The sequence below is a fragment of the Zootoca vivipara genome, chromosome 6 (genome assembly GCF_963506605.1).
Source record: "Zootoca vivipara chromosome 6, rZooViv1.1, whole genome shotgun sequence".
Taxonomy (NCBI): Eukaryota; Metazoa; Chordata; class Lepidosauria; order Squamata; family Lacertidae; genus Zootoca; species Zootoca vivipara.
The window spans coordinates 3,437,295-3,461,338 of NC_083281.1; the positions used below are offsets into that span (position 1 = coordinate 3,437,295).

Genomic DNA, 24,044 nt, shown 5'->3' on the forward strand with positions numbered 1-24,044 from the left:
CTCAGCTAAAAATATCCATGACCAATGGCCTCCCCCTCCCCCGAAACACAGGGAAGTTTTTAAAAGTTTTTAAAGTTTTATGTTTTACTGTGTTGGGTGTTTTAACTTGTTGGAATCTGCACAGAGAAGCTGGGGCAACCCAGTCAGATGGGTGGCATATAAGCAACATCATATTATTATTATTATTATTATTGTTATTATTATTATTATTATTATTATTATTTAGTATCCCATAGCGCAGATCTGGGTTATTTTGAAAGTTGCATGAAGTTTTTCATTCAATGTTCAGTGCTTGATAGAACCGACCATATTATTTCACCGCTTTCTGCTATTATTATCATGAGCAGAGGGGATTCTTGGGGGGGGGGGAGGATTTGATCCCTGGTCTCTCGCAGGTCCTAGGACCAGCGCTCTAACCGTTACACCACGCTGCCTCTCTTTGTCGGATGTGCTATATTTGCACGCCTGCCTATTCTGAAACAAACACCCCGGCGCGTTTCCGAAAGCAAACAAGACTCTGCTCCGGTTTCCCCAACACCTTTGACCAAAGGCAAGCCACAGAGCCTCCAATTTGCATCAGGCTGTTTTTTTCGAAAGGTCTGGTGCATTCAGACCTCGCCCTTTCCGCATCTGCTCGGGGCCGAAGTGAGAGAGAGAGAAAGAAAGAAAGAGAAAGATAGAGAGGGAGGGAGAGAAAGAAAGCCAGAGAGAGAGAGAGAGAGAGAGAGAAAGAAAGAAAGAAAGAAAGAACGCTTTTAACTCTCTGCAGGTCCAACCTTTTGCATTCGTCTCAAAACGTTTCTCACTGGGTGATTTCGGGGGACAGCATCTCTCAATCTTTCTCTCTCTAACCTACCTCACAGGTTTGTTGTCAGGATAAAACGGGGTGGAGGGTGGGAGGCAGAGAATCATGCGCACCAGCCCTGAGCTCCTTGGAAGGAAAAAGGCAGGGCATCCCCAACAAGAATAATAATAGCACTAATAATAATGATGATGATGATGCTGTCATGAGGTCTAGAAACTTGAACAAACAGCGAAAACTCGAGGTTCTTGGGGAAACTGAAACGTAGCCCATAGCACATGAACAAAAAAGACCACTTTGGCACACAAATGGGTTTGGACACTCCTAGCTAGCAGATTCTCTGGACAAAAGGAGCAGCTTTCAAAAGGGGGCAGGGGGGGGAAACAAACTGAGGTTTTCTCCACCCCGCTTCCCCCTCTAATTGATTTATTGCTTCCTTAAAGCCGAAAGGAACAATCGGGCGAAAAAAACAACAGCAACGGCAGGCGCCCCCCCTAAGCCAGAAGACGTTTCGCCCTGTCGTCCGTTTTATTGCAGGAAGGAGCGGGTCATTTTCCGGGATTAAACAGTGTCCGGCCAGGGGAGGGGGCAGGCGGGCTGTGGCTTGGATCCCAGGAGGGAGACTTTGAGGGAGGATGCTGGGGGAGTCTGGGGGAGGGGGGGTGGAGAGAGAGAGAGAGAGAGAGAAGTGGGTCCTTTTGCAGCCTTAGCTATCCTACCTGTAAAATGGGCACAGCGATAATGCAGACGGCGTCGCTGCTGGGGAAAAGGTTGACATGCAGAGGCAGGCTGTTTTCCCTCCTCCTCCCACCTTGCACACCCACCCACACCCCCAGAAGGACCCGCAGGGCGAATCGTCCCACAAAGAGACCAGCTGGGGTGGGCATTTGCCCAGCGGATCTGCATGCAAAACAGTACCTTATTTCTCAAACGCCTTGGTACTCGAACAACTTGGAACCCAAACACTGCAAACACAGAAGTGAGTGTTCTGGTTTGCGAACTTTTTTCGGAAAGCCGAACGTGCTCCGTTTTGAGTGTTACGCTTCTGTTTTGAGTGTTACTCTGAAGCCTGTCTGTTTTTGCTATTCATTTTGCGTTTTTGTTTTCGCGGCTTTTCGGCTTGTGTTTTTGCGACTGTGTGGGAACCCAGTTCAGCTACTTATGAGGAACGGCTTAGGGAGCTGGGTATGTTTAGCCTGGAGAAGAGAAGGCTAAGGGGCGATATGATAGCCATGTTCAAATATATAAAAGGATGTCATATAGAGGAGGGTGAAAGGTTGTTTTCTGCTGCTCCAGAGAAGCGGACACGGAGCAATGGATTCAAACTGCAAGAAAGAAGATTCCACCTAAACATTAGGAAGAACTTCCTGACAGTAAGAGCTGTTCGGCAGTGGAATTTGCTGCCAAGGAGTGTGGTGGAGTCTCCTTCTTTGGAGGTCTTTAAGCAGAGGCTTAACAGGCATATGTCAAGAATGCTTTGATGGTGTTTCCTGCTTGGCAGGGGGTTGGACTGGATGACCCTTGTAGTCTCTTCCAACTCTATGATTCTATGATTCTACTGATGGATTGATTGCGTGACTGCAGTACACTGTTTATTGCTTTCGTTTTATGGATCAATGTTCTCGTTAGACAGTAAAATTCACTTTGAATTGCTTGTTTTAGGGGTTGTTTTTAAAAGTCTGGAACGGCTCAATCCGTTTTGCAGACCTTTCTATGGGAAAGCGTGCCTTGGTTTTGGAACGGAATTCCGGAACGGATTAAGTTTGAGAACCAAGGTGCCACTGTATTGTCTACAAGGTACACAGCGGATTAAAAAAATACGTTTGGAGATTCCCCCCCAAAAAACCCCGAATTTTTCTTTTCTTTTCTAGGGATAATGGGGACAGAGGTTCGGAAGAAGGCGACTGGTCTTTAGATGCCTGCAACAACCTTAAACGTGCAGAGACAGAAAGAGGAAAAGGCATAGACAGACGCGTGCTGAAGCCGAACGCTGGAAGATTCGGGGCAGAGGAAAGAAAGGACTTCTTCCTGTGGAGACTGTGCAACTCACTGCCACAAGAGGCAGGGATGTCTTGGACGGCTTTAAAAGACGACCGGACAAATTCACAGAGGAGGAGGAGGAGAGGGCTATCGATGGCAACTGGCCAGGATGGCTCTGCCCTGCCTCCACGGCTGGATGCAGCAATGCTTCCGAATGCCAGTTTGCGAGGAGCATGCCCTTGCGTTCGAATCCTGCTCATTGGGTTTCGCACTGGGGCATCCGGTCGGCCCCTGTGAGAACAGGACGCTGGGCTAGAAGGAGCCTTGGGCTTTTTCCACCAGGTTCTTCTTAGGAGCTTGTGGAACCTCCAGGTCCAGAAGCAGTCTATCTCGATTCCTAGGTTCTATCCATGGGGCAATTTGGCCGCCGCGAGGGCAAAAGGCTGCACCACACAGGCCACTGGCCTCTGATCCAGCAGGCTCTCAAGTTTCTAGTCCCCGTGAAGGGCCGATTTGAACCAGAAAATGGTGATTTCTTGAGTTAAAATGAGACTACCCCAAACATATTTTTTTGGGGGGGGAAAGCACTGACTATTTTATTTTTTTAAAGTATTGTCTACACGGACCGTGAGTCTCTCACAGCCCTAACTGAAGATGTTCAAGTTTCTAGTCCCTGTGAAGGGCCAATTTAAACAGGAAACCTGCCTTGTACAGAGTCACAGATCCTAGCCGCGGCTCTCCAGGGTTTCAGAGTCAGGGCTCTCTCCCAGACCTATCCTCGGGACTCTGTTGGAGGACTAAACTTGCAAACCAGCTGCTTCACCCCTCTGCACTGCAGGGGGTTGGACTAGATGACCCCTGGGGGGGTCCCTTCTACGATTCCATGAGCTGCAACCCTTTCTGTTGGTTGCTTGGATCGCGTGAGCAGTTTTGCTCGGGGTTCCTGACCCTCCGGGAATCTGCTCAAAGCATCGTTTGGGCCCTTTTCCTGCTTTCAAAACATGCTTGACGCACTTCTTGGCTGCTACGCCTTTCCCCCTTGCCCTCCAAAAAGGGGCCTTGAAATTATTATTTAAAAAAATAAAACAATACCACCAAGCTGGCATTGTTTAGCCTGGCACTGGGGAGGGGGAATTTCCTTCGCGCACCCCCCCAAAAACCTAAACCAGGATATTTAAACCCACAAAAGCATCTTGCAATTTCCTTTACACCCCGTCCTCACCCATTGCAATCCCCCTGTAATCGTTTCCTAGATGCACATTCCGGTCGTGCAAAGCTCCGGGGCAAGGCCATCTGCTTGCCCCCCCCCCCCACCGCCTGCCACAACCGCCACCCCCCGTCCCCACAATCGGATTCCTTGACTTAAGGTAAATCTCTCTCCCCACCGCCTTTGTCAACACCCCCTTCAGCTGCCAGCCAGCTAGTGGATTTTTATTGCCCAGGAAAAACCACGTTAGGCAACGTAGCAGGAGTCTCGGCGTATTGGCCTGAACCTGTGACGTCACCAACTTTCTCTTCCCCCGCCCCCTGCAACTGCCGCAAAGCCATTCTTTTAATTCTTTTCACAGGCAATCTTTGAAAACATTGCAGGTTTTGCTTTTTTACTCGGAGTGGACAGTTGCGCGATAAACCATTCGCCTTATTAATTAATTTTAAGGACACCTGAAGGATGCAGTCTCTAGATCACGGGCCCAACCCGCTTGCTCCTTAATTACTGTCTTTACTCGAACATAATGCACAACTTTTGGGGGCCAAATGACACTGCAAAAATTAGAGCGGGCATTATACTTGACGGTGCATTTAAAGGCGCCAGCAAACAGTTTGGGGGGGGGGGTGTTTCGAGGTTTTTGGAAACAGAGATTAGATTGCATGGAGCATTAGATTCACAGAAATATTGTAGTATTCTTTTGTAGCTGAGTTCTCTGGCTGGTTTCAAAGGGTTGTTTTTCAATCCCCCAAAAAGAGGTTGTTGTTATTTATTAATTTTGTACACTACCCTATACTGCCAAATAAACAAGAAGTATAAAAATCGCAACATTAAAAACATGTTGCGAATTTATGTTGCAATTCGCCCTGAGATTAAAAAAAAACCCCTAAATATACAGGCAAGAATAACCCAGTAATCCTACCCTTTAAAAGCTCCTGGGTTCGTTTCTATTTCCTCGACAAGAAGGGAGTGGGGAATCTTTTAGACGGATCAAACCCGTTTTATTACCCACTCGTTTGATTGCTTTTTCGTTTCTAACGCTGCTTGAATTGCGACGCGGTTTATCCGAAAGAACAAAGCAATAAAATGATGGCAGAAGGCGGGGTGGTGGTGGTGGTGGTTAAGGGCCGCATTCTCCCATAACCAAGCCTTCCGTGGGCCAAAGGTGGGCGGGGCCAGGGGCCAAACTGGGCGGAGCAACCTATGGTTCTCCCACTTAAATTACCGAACCTCATTACCGAATTCTCACACACGGTCATGGGAACTGTGGTTTGGTGAGGGCAACACCTTGGCTTTTCTGCTCTCTACGTCTCAGGTGGCCTCAGTGGCCCGGAGTGACTTCCATCATCTTCGGCTGGTGGCCCAACTACGCCCCTATCTAGACAGGGTAGCCTAACTCCTGTCTATGCTCTGGTAACATCCAGATTAGATTACTGCAATGCGTTAGACGTAGGGCTGCCTCTGAAGACGGTTCGGGAAACTTCAGCCTATGCAGCGGCCAGGTTGCTCACCGGAGCAAGACAGTTTGAGCACATTGCACCGATCCTGGCCCGGCTGCACTGGCCACCGATTTGTTTCCAGGCCCAATTCAAAGTGCTCGTTTTGACCTACAAAGCCTTAAACAGCTCAGGACCGCAAGACCTCAAGGACCTCCTCTTTCCATATGAACCTACCCGGACTCTGAGATCATCTTCTGAGGCCCTCCTTCGTGTGCCTCCTCCTCGAGAGGTCCAGAGGGTGGCAACACGAGAACGGGGCCTTCTCTGCAGTGGCTCCCCGTCTGTGGAACGCTCTCCCCAGGGAAGTTCGCCTGGCGCCTTCATTACACACCTCTAGGCGCCAAGCAAAAACGTTCCTTTTTAACCAGGCCTTTGGTTGATCTTATTGACATCCAACACTCTTTTAGAATGTAGTTCTTTTTTTGGGGGGGGGGGTAATTGGCTTACTGCTTTTGATTTGATTTTATATGTTGTGCCTATATCACATAGACCTAGTTACAGGATCTCTGCAAAATAATGTATCAGGGTGTCAATGTGATGTGTAAATGAAAAACTGGGGGGGGGGGGAAATGCATAAATGATTTTTTTTAAATTGCCTTTTTTAGGGGGGTGGAGGAGGAAGGGGAGAGGAGAATGATGCAACGGAAGTATTTTTCTGCAAATTGGCATGCCCCACGCTGTGTGTATGTGTGTGACCTTAGCAAGCACAAAGATTACCCAAAGCTGGCTTTGCAATTGCAACCGTAGCAGAAGATTTGCCGGGCAGGCAGGCAGGGAGGGGTAAGGGGGTAGCGTCTTCTCACCTCGCTTCTGCATGAAGCTGAAGAGGTCGTCCAGAAATTCCTTCCTTTTGGGGTCTCCGTCGAGTTCATACAGCTGCAGAGCGACATAAGAGACCAGGGGACACGTTATTCGGGGAGCATTTTCCATGGGAAGACACGAAAACGCCACCCTAACGCCCAGCGCCAAGACCCAGAAATCAAGTTCTCGCTTTCAGTATTTTCAGTGTATGCCATCAAATGCCAACAGTGCCCTTCAGCTCTCTATATTGGACAAACAGGCCAAACCCTACGCCAAAGGATAAATGGACATAAATCTGACATCAGGAATCACAAGACAGAGAAACCAGTAGGAGAACACTTCAATCTCCCAGGACATGCTATACAAGATCTCAAAGTAGCTGTCTTATTAGAAAAGAATTTCAGAAATAGACAGGAAAGAGAAGTTGCTGAACTGCAACTGATGACCAAACTTAAAACCATGGAGAGGCCTGGTCTGAATAGAGACATTGGATTCTTATCTCATTATACATGATAAAGCTATTTTTAGCCATCTCATCCCTTGCTTTTCCCTGTAGGACCAATTGCAGTCGTTAACAGTCGTCAACAGGTTTACCCCACCTATCAGCCAATCACCCATTTCCACCACCCTTCTGAGTAATACCCCTCCCCACCCTCCCACTGAATTATGGCGCTGGAGGAGACTCTTGAGCGTCCCATGGACTGAAAGATGATCAAACCTCTCCATTCTGAAGGAAATCAGCCCTGAGTGCTCACTGGAAGGACAGATCCTGAAGCTGAGGCTCCAAGACTTTGGCCACCTCATGAGAAGAGAAGACTCCCTGGAAAAGACCCTGATGCTGGGAAAGATGGAGGGCACTAGGAGAAGGGGACGACAGAGGACGAGATGGTTGGACAGTGTTCTTGAAGCTACGAACATGAGTTTGACCAAACTGCGGGAGGCAGTGGACGACAGGAGTGCCTGGCGTGCTCTGGTCCATGGGGTCACAAAGAGTCGGACGTGACTAAACGACTCAACAACAACAAAGCAAGCAAGCAAAACGAATTACCCGCTCAGAAAACTCAGGGCACGATCAGAAAAGCACCCTCGACCCCAAAGACTGGTCAAGGGGAGGCGGTGAATTGCAAATTTTCCCGGGAAAGAGACTTGCCAAGTTTGTTTCAGCCTCTATGGTTAGGCAAGAATATGTGCTCTTTAAAGCCAGAGGCGGCCCAGCTTGAGGGCAGAGGGAGTGGGGGACCCGGGGATGGCTGGAAACTTTTGTTTTTGGAAACCGAACGCGCCGCCAAGCCCAGCCCTGTAGCTAATGAGAGGCTCCGCGGGCAGAGCAAACTGTGGGGTCAGCAACTTTGCAAAAATGCACACAACGTCTGGGGCCCCGTGTCGTCCTGCTCCGGGCGAGAGGTGCACCGTCAAAGAGGGACAGTCAAAAAGCACGGGCGAATTAGCAAGCCGTTGCTCAATTTCCCATGTTTGAACATCCCTGCAGCTGAATCAGAACAAAGTAAGACCCGCCTAACCCAGGATCTGGTACTCACAGTAAACCACTAGATCTCCCAGAGTGAATCCCAAACTGGGATCCGAGTAAAACAGCAACTCTCCACACCTGCAACCTCCAGTACAGTGGTACCTTGGTTCTCAAACTTAATCCATTCTGGAAGTCTGTTCCAAAACCAAAACGTTCCAAAACCGAGGAGCGCTTTCCCGTGGAAAGTCAGGAAAAACGGATTAATCCGTTCCAGACTTTTAATAAAAACCCCTAAAACGCCTCAAACCTATCCATTCTGAAGGAAATCAGCCCTGAGTGCTCACTGGAAGGACAGATCATGAAGCTGAGGCTCCAAGACTTTGGCCACCTCCTGAGAAGAGAAGACTCCCTGGAAAAGACCCTGATGTTGGGAAAGATTGAGGGCACTAGGAGAAGGGGACGACAGAGGACAGGATGGTTGGACAGTGTTCTTGAAGCTACGGACATGAGTCTGACCAAACCGCCGGGAGGCAGTGGAAGACAGGAGGGCCTGGCGTGCTCTGGTCCATGGGGTCACAAAGAGTCGGACACGACTACACGACTAAACAACAACAACAACAGCAATTGAATATGAATTTTACTCTATAACAAGACCATTGATCCATAAAATGAAAGCAATAAACAATGTACACACAATCAATCCGTCAGTAGCTGAAATGGGTTCCACACAGTCCCCCCAAAAAGAGAGCCAGAACAATGCAAAATAAACAGCAAAAACAGACAGACCCCAGCGCAACACTCAAAACGGAAGTATGGCACTCAAAACGGAAGCGTGACACTCAAAACGGAGCACGTTTGGCTTCCGAAAAAAGTTCGCAAACCGGAACACTTACTTCCGGGTTTGCAGTGTTTGGGTTCCAAGTTGTTTGAGTACCAAGGCGTTTGAGAACCAAGATACCACTGTAAGTAGCATTCAGAGGGATTTACGGCCTCCGGCAGGGGACCCAAGAGGAGCCAACGCTGCTGTGGCTGATAGCCTTGTCTTTCCTCGACAGATTTCTCCAATCCTATTTTAAGGTTATCCTTCCTTGGGATTCAACCTCGACAGGGTCACGCTCCCCCCACTGGACACCTGGATATTAAGGGGGGGACGTGGGGAAAACACAGTTCCATTTCCAGCCGCGACTAAAGATACATCTCCCCTATATACATTGAAACTGCAATTCCATCGGACGCCAATAACGGGAGACGCCAACTGTTATTTCACATTCCTGCATTGCAGGAATAATTCCTTCATTGAAGGGGGCTGGACTAGATGACCCCCGGGGTCCCTTCCAACTCTACGATTATGAGAACAAAGAAAAGCAATACTTTGCTTAAAAGTCCATCGATGGTTTCATCACCCAAAGGCTGCAGAAAGGAACGTTTCCGCCCGGCACCTACAGATACGGAATGAAGGCGCCTGGCGAGATTCCCTGGGGAGAGCATGCCACAAACAGGGAGCCACTGCAGAAAAGGCCCCGTTCTCGTGTTTCCGCCCTCTGGACCTCTCGTGGAGGAAGCACGCAAGGAAAGGCCTCGCTTCATATGGAAAGAGGCGGTCCTTGAGGTATTGCGGTCCTGAGCAGTTTAAGGCTTTATAGGTCAAAACCAGCACCTTTGAATTGGGCCCGGAAACTAACCGGCAGCCTGTTCGGTCCAGCCGGGATCGGTGCAATAGGCTCAAAACGTCTTGCCCCGGCGAGTATCATGGCCGCTGAAATCAGCACCGGATGAAACCCTTGCTAGCAGTTGCTGGGGGTGGGGGGAGAGAATCCTGTGCGCCAAATGGGCCTTGCCGCCACCCCCCCCCCAAGAGAAGTGGAGAGCTTAAAGCAGACCCAGCACACAAAGGTAATTTAATAATAAAAATAGGTAAAGGGATCCCTGACCATTAGGTCCAGTCATGACCGACTCTGGGGTTGTGGCGCTCATCTCGCTTTATTTGGCGAGGGAGCCGGCGTACAGCTTCTGGGTCATGTGGCCAACATGACAAAGCCGCTTCTGGCGAACCAGAGCAGCACACGGAAACACCGTTTACCTTCCCGCTGTAGCGGTACCTATTTATCTGCTTGCACTTTGACGTGCTTTCGAACTGCTACGGTAGGTTGGCAGGAGCAGGGACCGAGTAACGGGAGATCACCCCGTCGTGCGGATTCGAACTGCCGACCTTCTGATCGGCAAGCCCTAGGCTCTGTGGTTTAACCCACAGCGCCACCCGCATCAATAAATAAAATAATAATAATAATAATATTTATCGCCTGCCCATCTGGCTGGGTTTCCCCAGCCACTCTAGGCAGCTCCCAACAGAATATCATTATTATTATTATTATTATTATTAAAGCAATAAAGCAATAAAATATATAAGATTTTAAGCTCTCCGCCTCGCCCGCTTCTAACCTGTGCCAATCTCAACCAGCCCGCCTACAACCGCGCAGGGCTGAAACCGTGCAAGCTAAACTGTGTACAATGCAACAGTACAGAACATCCGTGCAGGAGACGTTCTGCGAATCCCTCCAACGCAGCGTGATTCTGGCTCCCCGCCGACCAAATCGCAATGCCTGCAACCTCCAGTGTGTGACGGCAACACGCCTCTCCCCTTGGCACGCTGCCTCTCCCCTCGCTGGGCTCCCCGGTGGGCGGAAGCTGGGTGCCCCCCTCCCCGTGTTCCCAGCTATTAATAGGCAGCTGTCAGCAAGAATGTTTCTCTCTGGCACCAGTTGCTGACCTCCTGGCCGGTCCTCCCCGAAACACGCCCGCATCACGCCAGCCGGAAGCTGAAACGCCCCACGCGGAGTTTCCAAGCCCCCAGCAATTCCCCCGGCCCTGCCTGAGTTGGCTACATGCAGCAACGGCGCAGCAACGCATTTGAACGGCCAAAGAGTTTGAAAGCTAAAAGCAGTCGTCATTCCCAAACTTGGCAGCCCAGGAGGAAGCGCCCCGCTCGATTCCCCGATGGCGGCGTCAGGGAAAAACTGGAGATCTTAAAGAGAGTTGCTGCTACCAGCCAGTGTAGACATCACTGAGCTAGGCAGGGCAATGGGCGGGCTCGGTTTAAGGCAGCTTTCCGACTCTCTTGAGGGAAGGGTCAGCACTCAGAAGCAGAGCACCTCCCCTTTGTATGCAGAAACATAGAACTGTAGTCACAAGGGACCCCGAGAGTCAATGTAGGAATCTTAACTAAGGTAAAGGACCCCTGGATGGTAAAGTCCAGCCAAAGGCGACTATGGGGTTGCGGCGCTCATCTCGCTTTCAGGCCGAGGGAGCCGGCGTTTGTCCGCAGACGGCTTTCCGGGTCATGCGGCCAGCAGGACTAAACCGCTTCTGGCGCATGATGGAAACCAGAGCGCACGGAAACACTGTTTACCTTCCTGCCGCAGCGGTGCCTATTTATTTACTTGCACTTTTGGGCGTGCTTTCAAACCGCTAGGTTGGCAGGAGCAGGGACCAAGCAAAGGGAGCTCACCCCGTCACAGGGATTTGAACCGCCGACCTTCCAATCGGAAAGCCCATGAGGCTCCGTGGTTTAGACCACGGCGTCACCCATGTCCCTCAACTAAAGCATCCACTGACAACTCACTGAGACCCCAGGTTCGAGTCCCGACACCTCCAGGCAGGGCCAGGAACATCCCTTGAAATGTTGGGAAGAGCTGCCGCCCATCGGTGCAGACCAGGGGTTCCCAATTTGGGGGGGACGACGACGACAGCCACCTTGGTGCTATAAATTCACCCCTAGTGCCCCCTTCCCCACCCTACAAATAACATTATTCAGAAAACCGCTGTGCATGACCCCCCCCCTAAGGTAGTAACACAGCAAAATTCAACACAATAACTTTGATATGTGTAATAGGGTGAGAATAGATGCATCTATACAGTGGAACCTCGGTTTATGAACACCTCGGTTTACGAATTTTCGGTTTACGAACGCCACGGAGCCATCTGGAACGGATTAATCCACTTTCCATTACTTTCAATGGGAAAGTTCGCTTCAGTTTATGAACAGACTTCCGGAACCAATTACACTCATGCTGCGGGTTAAGTACGCTTCAGGTTGAGTACTCCATGGACCGTCTGGAACGGATTAATCCACTTTCCATTACTTTCAATGGGAAAGTTCGCTTCAGTTTATGAACGCTTCAGTTTAAGTAATCCGCGGACCGTCTGGAACGGATTAATCCACTTTCCATTACTTTCAATGGGAAAGTTCGCTTCAGTTTATGAACGCTTCAGTTTATGAACAGACTTCCGGAACCAATTGTGTTCATAAAGCGAGGTACCACTGTATATCAATGTATGGTAACATACCGTAACCATATTTTTCCTCCCCCCCCATCTCACTCCCGCCATCTTTTTATAATAAATGAGTTTCTTCTAATAAGATACTAACTTTTTTAGAAAAATAAAAATCCAGCAACTATTCATTGAGCCGTTTACTCAAAATCCAAACAAAACTGTTCAGTTTCATGGCGCTAACCAAACTGAGCCGGAGGACCTCCCCCCCCCCGGAAATTCCACTGCCCCTCCAAGGGGGCTGTACACACACCCACTTTGGAAAACACTAGGTTTCAAAGCATGGCAAAGGATAAAAACAGCCTCCCCCCCCCCCCAAGCACACCTTCGAAACAAAACAGGAAGGGGATTCCGTAAGCAGCGCCTGTTCCGCAACTTCCTGCAAAATCAGTCAACTTTTTAGACCGCAAATGCTCAGGGCGGGGGGCAGAATTGCCCTGGTTCAGGGGGTGCTTCCAGCAGGAGACTGCGGCCCCAACCCCGGAAACGGATTCCTATTTTTTTTACAAAAATGTTAACCCTACACCTAAATACTTAACCTTCTTTTCAATTCTTAGACCTGATATATTTTGCAATTTATTTTTTAGTCTCATCATTCATGCTTTTTACCGGGAGCTTGGTTTTATTTATATATAGACAGACAGACAGATAGAAATTTTAATTAAATTTTCTGTTTTACAATTTGGAATATTCATTTATAGAATCATAGAGTTGGAAGAGACCACAAGGGCCATCTAGTCCAACACCATCAAAGCCTTCCTGACATATGGCCGCTTAAAGACCTCCAAAGAAGGAGACTCCACCACACTCCTTGGCAGCAAATTCCACTGCCGAACAGCTCTTACTGTCAGGAAGTTCTTCCTAATGTTGAGGTGGAATCTTCTTTCTTGTAGTTTGAATCCATTGCTCCGTGTCCGCTTCTCTGGAGCAGCAGAAAACAACCTTTCTCCCTCCTCTATATGACATCCTTTTATATATTGAACATGGCTATCATATCACCCCTTAACCTTCTCTTCTCCAGGCTAAACATACCCAGCTCCCTAAGCCGTTCCTCATAAGGCATCGTTTCCACATCCTTAAAAGACCAACGCCTTCCCTTCTTCTCTTTCCATAGCTCATTTTGCATATCACAAATCCCCGCCTATTTTACATAAACTAAACCGTTCGGTATTCCATCATTACACCCATCAAAACTTATTTACGCCAGAATAAACGTTTCCGGATTTTTCTCGCAGAAAAACCCTAACCCTGTCCTATTTTTCCTGCTTCCCACTTTCTTATTTTATGCTTAACGTTCCTCAGAGCTAGCTGGTGTTCTCCCACCCCACCCCATCACAAGGGGGTTGGTCTAGATGACCCCCCCAGGCCGCTTGTGGCTCGACAAAGCTTCGCAAGCAGCGTGGGGTCGAAAAACTGAATAAACCGCCGCCTCCTGGGAGCAGCCACCACCGAGAAGGCCCTGTCTCGCGTCCCCAGCGAATGAGCCTTTGAGTGGGGCAAGACTGAGAGGAGGGCGTCCCCCCAAGACCTCAGAGCCTGGGCAGGTTCAAATTATTATTATGTCCCATACCCAGGGGTCTCCCCAGTGGAGAATACAGACAGCCTGGTCCTAAACTGTTTTGCCTCTCAGCCCTACCTACCTGTCGTAGCGATTAAATGAGCAGGCTGCTTGTTATTCGCAACAAACTAACATCACTTTATCTCACCCTTACGTCATCGTGAATAATGGCAAATCTCAAGGAATTAGCCGGAAAATAAATAAGCAAGGCTGGAATTGAAGCCACGCGAAAGAGAGCAAGGTCCGAGTTGCGGGTTTTCAAATTCTCCCGCATCCCAAAAAATGCACGCTATGAAATATCAGTTCAGACGTCTGCATCTGCCAGACAGGCGTGCGAGTTTTGAGGAAGACGTGCGAATGATCACCGGGTTTGGGGGCGCATCAGCGTCCTGGACCTCTGAATGGGGCGGGGAGACTATTTAATTGGAGGGGAGAGTTGGAGATGTGATGGCAAAGTTTCCTTTAAAAGGTTTCTTTGAACTTTGGGCAGGGAGCACGCGCATTTAAAGACGGAAAGTTTGTTCGGGCATGCGTGCACAATTTCAGGCTTGCCGTATTTCAAAAAGTGAAAAAACCAGCGACACCCCGAAAGTTGCTGTTGAGCTTTTCTTAGGAAACCCCCAAAATTGTTGACTTTTTTTTTTACTAGGTAGTCCTCATGGTTTTCAAATTTCAAGGCAGGCAGATTGGAAGGAAGAGTTGTGCAAGAGTTTATTTGTTTTCGTTCTTTCGTTCTTTCTTTCTTTCTTTCTATCCTTCCTCCTTTTCAGATCTCACAGAATTTCGAATTATTGCTTTTTTTTTTTTAAGTGCTTTATTGGTTGAAAACTTCATAAGGGAAACGCAGAATAGCTATTCTAGGCAAAATGAGAAATAATAACAGTTATTCATTCTTTAACTAATGCTTGTTTTGTGCATCCATTTGTGATTACTTTTGTCAAGACCGCAGATCTCCCCCTTGCATTCCCGATTTGAATTCCTTAAATACGCGCTTAAACTTCACTTTCTCCGTATTATTTTACTTACTATAAATTTTGTTTCAAACAATTGTCCTGTTTGCACACCGAAGCTCCGTCTAGACCTGCCAACGGGTCGATCTTTTGACAATCGTCTTTTACACAAACTCTGTAAAATATCCCACTCTCTGGAAAACTGCTTATCCGTGGTGTCTCTTAACCTTGCTGATAATCTCGCCAGTTCGGCGTATTCTCTTATTTTTATTATTTTTGCCAGTCTGATTTAGCTGGAATTATCACTTTTGAGAAAGGAGGCGGGCAGAGGCTCGATGCCTCCTGCAGCGAAACGCCGGTACAACCGCCGGACTTTCATCGCCGAGAACACGACAGATCGGGAGGGTCGAGGTGGAAAAAAGAAGGTAACAGAAATTGAGGAAACGAAAGCAACTATTTGCATGCCAGGCGATCTTGGGAGCCCGTTAAATGAGTCGCCACAGAAACAAGCAGGTGCGCCCGGGGATGCACCAGAATCATTAAAAATAAAACTACCCGGCCAGACGACGTTTCGTACATGCAAAGAGATGCTGCTTCTCTTTCTTTAAAGGGGGGTGGGGGTGGGACTTCTAAAAGGGGAAGCCGAGAAGGTTTCCTCTCTGTTAACATATGTTTGCAACCCAGAGAGGCTTGACTAATACAATGGGGGGGGGGGTTGGTGTGGGGCTGCCCCTTGGAGGCTGTTTGGAAAGCTGTCTCCGTTATGACAGCCGTCCTGCCTGCGAGAGGAGAGGAGAATGTCTCCGTTTAGAAGAGGCGTTCCCTCTTAAGAGTGGGGTAGGATGTCGTGGGGACCCCGGTTCCCATCAATTCCCCGCCAGCTCATGGGCGATGGGATATGAAGTCAAGCAAAATCCAGAGATAAACTTCTTATTAAAAAGTAGAAATGGTTTATTCAATATTTACAGATCAGTTGCCGAGACCACGTAACACCGGTCCTGAAAGACCTACATTGGCTCCCAGGACGTTTCCGGGCACAATTTAAAGGGTTGGTGCTGACCTTGAAAGCCCTAAACGGCCCAGTAATAATAATAATTTATTATTTATACCCCGCCCATCTGGCCGGGTTCCCCCAGCCACTCTGGGCGGCTTCCAACAAAATATTAAAATACAGAAATCCATCAGACATTAAAAGCTTCCCTGAACAGGGCTGCCTTGAGATGCCTTCTAAAGGTCTGGTAGTTGTTGTTCTCTTTGACATCTGGTGGGAGGGCATTCCACAGAGCAGGCGCCACCACCGAGAAGGCCCTCCACCTGATTCCCTGTAACCACACTTCTCACAGGGAGGGAACCGCCAGAAGGCCCTCGGAGCTGGACCTCAGTGTCCGGGCAGAACGATGGGGGAGGAGACGCTCCTTCAGGTATACTGGACCGAGGCAGTTTAGGGCTTTAAAGGTCAGCACCAACACTTTGAATTGTGCTCGGAAACATCCTGGGATACCTGAATACCTGTATACCTGAAGGAGTGACTCCACCCCCATCGTCCACCCCGGACACAGAGGTCCAGCTCAGAGGACCTTCTGGCGCTTCCCTCACTGCTCCACGCCAGCTCGGCAGATTACTTGGCGGCCAAGTGGCTGTTTGGGGTTGCTTTGGACAAGATATAGAGTCTTTTTCCGCATCTTACTCAATGAGGACTAGAAGCACCGAAAAGGATCTGAAAAAGGTGGTGCGGGAGGAAGAGGAGGAGGAGCCCAAAGCCATGGGCTCCTGGCAGAGGTCTACAATCACACCTACATTCTTGAGCGGTGAGCCAAGAACTGCAATCAGCTCTCCCCAATCCCGAGTGCGAGAGAAATGGCTATCCCGCTCGGCTGTAAACGGGAACGGCCGGACTGCTGCAGGCTTCCCAGAAATGTGAGGAATGCCGGAGGAATTCGTTAAATATATGTGTGTGTGTGTGTGTGTGTGTGTGTGTGTGTGTGCCTGGAGTCTCTCCCACGAAATCCAGCTTCCCCCTCCTCTAAAAAGAACCCCCTCCCCAGCTGTCGGAAGCGAAAAGCTAGGCTGGGTGGTTCGCAACAACCAGAAGTGGAAGAAGCTCCAGCTGCAAAGGCAGTGCACCTTACATTACTAGATAGATGCCTACGGACCGTCCTGGCTCGATTCCTTCCCAAAAGCAACTGGCTGAAAAGAGGGCATGCAGCAGAGTGCAGAATCATAGGAAGCAGAGTCATAGAATCGTAGAGTTGGAAGAGACCACAAGGGCCATCCAGTCCAACCCCCTGCCAAGCAGGAAACACCATCACAGCATTCTTGACATATGCCTGTCAAGCCTCTGCTTAAAGACCTCCAAAGAAGGAGACTCCACCACACTCCTTGGCAGCAAATTCCACTGCCGAACAGCTCTTACTGTCAGGAAGTTCTTCCTAATGTTTAGGTGGAATCTTCTTTCTTGTAGTGTGAATCCATTGCTCCGTGTCCGCTTCTCTGGAGCAGCAGAAAACAACCTTTCTCCCTCCTCTATATGACATCCTTTTATATATTTGAACATGGCTAACGTATCACCCCTTAACCTTCTCTTCTCCAGGCTAAACATACCCAGCTCCCTAAGCCGTTCCTCATAAGGCATCGTTTCCAGGCCTTTGACCATTTTGGTTGCCCTCCTCTGGACACGTTCCAGCTTGTCAGTATCCTTCTTGAAGTCAAACCATGAGTCAAACCATGGATGTACAGTGGTACCTTAGTTCTCAGAATTAACCCGTTCCGGAAGTCCGTTCCAAAACCAAGGCGCGCTTTCCCGCAGAAAGTAAGGCAAAACGGATTAGACTTTTAAAACTTTTAAAAACTTTAAAAGACTTTTAAAAACAACCCCTCAAACAGCCATTTAACCTGTATTTTGCTATCCAACGAGACCCATTGATCCATAAAAAAAGAAAGCAATGTACAGTGTACTGCAAGTCACACAATCAATCCGTCAGTAGCGCAATTCAAAGCGTTGGTGCTGACCTTTAAAGCCCTAAACGGCCTCGGTCCAGTATACCTGAAGGAGCGTCTCCTCCCCCATCGTTCTGCCCGGACACTGAGGTCATGTTGCAGGGAACTAGGCAGAGGGCCTTCTCAGTGGTGGCGCCTACCCTGTGGAACGCCCTCCCAGCAGATGTCAAAGAGAAAAACAACTACCAGACTTTTAGAGGACGTCTGAAGGCAGCCCTGTTTAGGGAAGCTTTAAATCTTTAAGAAATTAGTGTATTTTAATATTTCTGTTGGAAGCTGCCCAGAGTGGCTGGGGAAACCCAGCCAGATGGGCGGGGTATAATGTTTGCAAACCGGTAGTTTGTGCAGAGGGAGTTGTGGGTCTGGCCTCGTTCACGGGACCCTCCCTGCCTCCTCTCCAACTGACCCTCCACCCGACGCTAAAGGGGTAATGTAAGCCGCACCGTATCCATGACAGCAGTTGGGCACAGCTGCCGAAATGTCACACGAGGCAGGGAATCCTGGCGGATTCCTCTCCTGCTGTCGCTCTCTCTTGCTCCCCCCCCCCAGGGACCAAAAAAACAACAACACCCCACCACAGGCAGCTTCCGGCAGGGAGGTGGAGAGGAAGGAATTCCAGAGGCCCGCACGATTAAAAAACACGAAGAAAACGAGCCCCAAACGTGTCAGCCAGGAAGAGCAGCAGAATCGTAAGTTGGGAGGTACCCTCCGAAGATCATCCATTCCAACCCTCTGCAAGGCAGGAATACACAGTTGTTTTTATGCACGGGGATCGAAACCTGCGCCGGAGCAAGATTAAACCGCAAAGAAGCGAAGCTGACAGGACACACACGCCTGTCTCGATTTGTTAACCTTCGGGGGCCAGCCGTGCGACGCAGCGGCTCAAGGCAAGGTCCGCTCGCTCGTTTGAGCCTCACAATGACCCTGCGAGGGAGGTGAGGAGAGAGAGAGAGAGAGAGGAGGAGGAGAAACCTGACCTAAGAACCTCGGTGGATTGTTCGAACTCGGGGCTCCAGCAACCGTAGCCCGGCACTCTAGCCGGTTTCCCGGTCAGAACTGCCGCAGCAAAACCGCGGCCCCAAGCTCTCCCCCATGGGAACTTCAGGAAAAAAGACCCTGTAACTGAAATGTCACTAAACATGTGCAGACTGCACTTCCTGCCCTTGGGGGCTTTCTCAGAGCCTATTCACCCGACAGCCATTGAATGAAACACACTTTTCTTCTCTTGCAAAGGAAAGCAAACTCTAATCTCCCTGCGGATCCGTTGCATGTTATCTGCCCAGGAAGGGGCTGGGATTTTATTTATTTTTTGTGGGTGGGGGTGAGGGGTGGAGAGACAGGCAGGCAAAACAGCCCTACAGCCAAATTTCGGCAAGGAAAGATGGGTTTCTAACCGGTCGAAGTACAAGCAGTTTTCGCATTTCCTCCAAGGCAAAATCTCACCCCTCCAACCCCAACGAGGAATTAAAAGAGGGTTAGACAAATTCGTGGAGGGGAGGGCCATCAATGGCTACTAGCCACGGCTTCACACACACACACACACACACACCAGGGGGAGGCAGCGATGCTTCTGAACACCAGCTGCCAGGAAGCGCAGGAGGGGAGAGCTGCATTCGAATCCTGCTCGGGAGTTTGCATTTGGGCTGGCTACGGCGAGGATGCTCAGCAGGCCACTGGCCTGATCCGGCAGGCTCCTCTTAACGTTCACGTGCAAGCAGGAGGGGGTCTTGGCCTCCCCAAATGCAGCTGGGGGAAGACCCCTTTGCCCAAAATCCGGGTTAGCTGCTGCCGGCCAGAGACGGCCTGACTCCGCGTTGCTAAGGCATCTTTCGCAAGCGTCGGGTCTGCTTCCAAAAGCTGGAAGGGAAGCAGATCTCACACGTCCGGAGTCCTTTTCCAAACAGCTGCTGGCTGTGAGGGGGAGATTATCTGCCCGGCTAATGCAGAGAAAGCCCTAATCAATATTTTAGAAGAAAGTAAATTGACCCTCTTGCGGTCATTACGGGAGGGACGCAATCCATCTCTCATGCAGCTTACATCCGCCGAAATCCATTGGGTCCCTTTTTTCTTCCTCTTCACCCCCCACCCCAATCCCTGGGCGCGCTTCCAGAAGAGGAGGGAATAGACCCAGAATATCTACATATATACAGGTGAAACTTGGAAAATTAGAATATCGCCGAAAAGTGCCTTTATTTCAGTAATGCAACGTATTATTTTTTTATTTTTCTTCTAATTTTTACAAATGCTTTCTTTTGGAAATTCCACAGTAATAAAACAAATAGTTATAATAATAATACAAAAATAAGCATCGCTATTACATTTCATTAATTACATTCCATTTATAATTGACCCGCCTAACGACAAATAATTACAATGACAATAAATAAAGGCTTGGCATATCTTGCTTTGCATGTCATCATGTCATGCATCTATCTTGTATATTGGTTTCACCTTTTAAGTTGCGTTACTGAAATAAATGCACTTTTCGACGATATTCTAATTTTCCAAGTTTCGTGTGTGTGTGTGTGTGTGTGTGTGTGTGTGAGAGAGAGAGAGAGAGAGAGAGAGAGAGAGAGAGAGAGAGAGAGAGAGAGAGAGATATGGATGGATGATACAAAACTCTTTGACAGCTTTGTTCCTTTAAAAAAAATCGTTATAAAAAGAGATTTTTATATGCCAAAAGCCAGCTCCAGCCTGGAGAAAAAGAATTGGAGAAAGAAAAGTCCTTTTCCGAAGTTAAAAACAGTGGAACTCCCTCCCAAATATATAGGTTAGGTGTCAAATGGCACCTAGGAACGAACAGAACCAGGGGCAGGGGGGGTTGACTATCAATCCCGGCCACCGATATACATTTCTGTTTAAAAACAAAACAAAACCATGCGCACACAAACACACCGAAAACAGCAAGTATTAATGTTTCATTTGTGCACCATTCTTCTCCTTCAAAAAAGATTTACACGACATTTTGCAAGGCTCAAGGAATCCGGTGGAAGTTAAAAAAAGAAGCGGTTGGTGACGTCACAGACACTAGCCTGTAGGCACCCTCGGTGACGCTGCTTCCCGTTCAAAGCCGGAAAGTGGAATTATCACAAAGACGGCACCTCGAAGATTAAAACAGTGCTGGTATTTCTTCGGAGCGAAGGCAGAGAGCTTTCCCAGTGTCACATCAGCCTTAAAAGGCTGCGTACGTCAAAGAAGGAGCAGACAGAATTATCATCCCTATAATTCCTTCTGCTTTTCCCCCTTTCCTCACTAAAACTAGCTGCTTGCTGGAGTTTTATCACCTGATTTAAGTGGTAGAACCTCAAAAAGCAACTGTCGTCCTCATCAGAGGCAAGAAGGTGGGATTATTATTATTATTATTATTATTATTATTATTATTATTATTATTATTATTATTTCGACTTAATTTCTGGTGCAGGCTGGTTGGACAGAGACACGGGAACCCCATTTTGTGATGATATGAAGCCCAAGCAGGAGAAAATGAAGATAGCTGGGAAAAACCAGAGAATGCAGCTGATCTCTTGCACAGCTCATCTGGGCTTCGATTGGTGGAAACCCAGCTGAGAGTCAAGCTGCGGATTTTGTTCCTGCGGAGGGAAGGCTGTGGGGCAAGACTCAGTTCTCCCTATCCCTCAAATGGGCTGGGTTTGCTAAACAGAGAGACCTCGCGGCACCCGTTTGGGCTAGGAGAAAAACGCCTGCATTAAACAAAACAAAACAAAACACAGCGACACCCAGAGCCAGTTACAGAGCACACTGGTCACCACAAGACAGGGCGATGAAGCCTTCCAAGCCTAAACAGAACGCCTCATTTGTCCCAGTCCTTCAACTTCCCCGGGAATCAATCCCAAAACGCAGGGAGGCAGGAGAAGAAAACGCTTTTATTGCCCAGAGGTGCTCAGCCATGCCAACACCGTGGCTTAAATTGCCCCACCATTAAGAGGGCAAATAAAATATTTTGTTGTGTGTGTGTGTGTGTTTGGTTTTTTTGAAAGAGGTCACTGTCAGCCGAGGGATTGCAAAGGTTTGTTGTTCCCGGGGAGGCCATAAAGAGTCTAGACGCTCCCATAAAACAGACAAAAACTAGAAAGGCGAGGAGGCCAGGTGGGCGGAGGAGAAAGGAAGACAGGAACTGCTGTTGGCTCGGAAAATAAATAAGGGACATCAAAAGAGATCAGCAGGGAAAACCGAGACCTAACTTTGTCAGCCTGCTTCTCCCAAAGGCACCCAAAGACTCAAAAAGGGGTTTCAGCTTGCAAGAAAATTAGGAGAGATTCTGCCAAGGCACAACAGTGGCCCGTTCCGGTGCGGAATGTCTCTGGAATACGGGGATGGAGGGAGCTGTGGCCCACCGGAAGTTGTGAAACGTCCTTCGCTGGGCGGCTGGGGCTACTGAAAGATCTGGCAAGGGCACCAGTTCCCCCAGTATCCCTGCTCGAAGAGGAGGCGTTTATTCCCTGCTCTCGGGAGAGAGGGATCTGTTCCCACCTTGGTCGCAACCCCTCCCTAGAGTCCTGTGGGTTCAGGGCGCCACATTTTAAGGAGGGTGCCGGCAAGCTGGAAGGAAGGCATCCAGGGCCACCAAGGGTTGAAGGAGCTGGGAAGGTTTGGCCTGGGACAAGAGGAAACGGAGGCATGGCAGCCGACTTCCAATATCTGACGAGCTCTCCCATGGAAGATGGAAGGGACCCCGAGGGCCGCCTAGCCCAACCTCCCCGGCAAGGAAGGAATCTCAGCTAGAGCATCCAGGACAGACGGCCACCCAAGGAAGGAGAGTCCGCCGCCTCCCGAGGAGGACCGTTCCCAGCTCTTGCTGCCGGAGGTTGAGTCGGAATCTCCTTCCTTGCAACTTGAAGCCACGGGTTCGAGTCCTGCTCTCCGGAGCAGTAGAAAACGAGCTTGCTCCCTCTTCCCTGTGACAGCCCTTCAGATATTGGGAGATGGCTCTATCTCCTCTTCAACCAGCTCCTTCAACCGTTCCTCATCAGGCTTGGTTTCCAGACCCTTTGACCATCTTAGTTGCCCCAAGAATATCCTTGCCGATATCCTTCTTAAATCGTGGTGCCTCTGCCCACCTTCCAGCTTGTCAACATCCTTCTTTAATTGTGGTTCCCAGAACCGGACACAGGATTCCAGGCGTGGTCTGACCCAGGCAGAATAAATTGGGATTATGACTTCCCTTGATCTGGACACTAGACTTCTGTTAATGCAGACCAGAATAGCATTCACCTTTTTTTTGCTGCTGCATCACACTGCGGGCTCATGTCCAGCTTGTGGCCCACTGAGACCCCCTAGATCCTTTCCACATGTCCTGCTATTATGCCGGGTTCCCCCCCCCCCATCCTATATTTGTGCATCTGGTTCTTCACAACCAACCTGGTGCCCCAAGGAGGAACCCCCCCCCCAAGGAGTAGCTGAGCACAAGAGTCCTATTTTCCCCTCCAGAAACAGATTCGGAAGAACTGCGGCCTCCAGAGCGTTTTTTAAGCAGAGGTCGGGCGGCCATCTGTCCCCGGATGTTTCAGCTGAGATTCCTGCATTGCAGTGGGGGGTCAGACTAGATGAGCCTTGGGTTCCCAATGCTACGATTCTATGAATTTGTCCAACCTTTTTTTTCAAAGCCATCCAAGTCGGTGGCCACCGTCGCCTCCTGCGAAAGCGAGTTCTGTAGTCCAACATTCCCTTTTGCCCGTCCTGCCCTGAAATGTCCCGGTGTTCAGTACCCGGGGCCGCGAGTTCGAGTCTCCCCGCACATCTAATTAGTGCAAACCTATGAGGAAGGAGTTCGCTTCCTGGGTGCCCTCTCTCTCTCTTTTTGTTTTGCTTTTTGGCGGTGGGGAGGAGGAGGACGAAGAGTCTCAAAACTGCTGCGTCAGATTCATCGAGCGGCTCCGGTGCCTTGCCAAAACTTGCACAACTCAATAAAGGGAGAAGGAAAAGGCCCGTGTCGAGGGGGGTAGTGTGGTTTTCTTTTGGGGGGGGGGAGATAGTGGGAGAGAGCCAGATATTTTGCAATCCAATCAAAACCTCCCGGTGTCTGGCCTGCAAACCAGGGGCTCGTGGAAGCCAGCTTTTTAATTCACGGAATCAGAGAACTGGGAAAAGGATGCCAAAAGGTCTTCTAGTCTCTAACCCCCTTGCAATAAGCTTCCTTTCCTTACCCACCACTCCCCTCACCACAGGTTGCACGTGCCCCGAAGAATCCAGAATTTAAGCGATGGGGTTGTTTGTGTGTCTGTGTCCACACACACGTTTGCGAGGGTGGGTGTGCTTGGAATTTGCTTGTGCGCGCACGTGTTATTACGGCCATTCTAAACCTGCAAGAAAAGGTCCGTTTGGTTGTGTTGAACTGCGTCCTATTCAGAGCAGACCTGCTTAAATTAATGAAGCTAAATCAATCACGTCCGTGGCAGGGGGCTGGACTATTCTATACTATTCTATTCCTCAGCT

The 24,044-nt window shown here is 49.2% G+C and overlaps 1 protein-coding gene across 1 annotated transcript in view; it reads right to left on the reverse strand.

Annotated features, from left to right (window-relative positions):
* Positions 1–24,044, reverse strand: part of ARID3A (AT-rich interaction domain 3A) — a 60,981-nt gene that overhangs the window by 12,426 nt on the left and 24,511 nt on the right. The window contains exon 4 of the mRNA XM_060275315.1: positions 6,292–6,364. Coding sequence (XP_060131298.1) covers positions 6,292–6,364 — 73 coding nt within the window. The remainder of the gene's footprint in view (positions 1–6,291; positions 6,365–24,044) is intronic.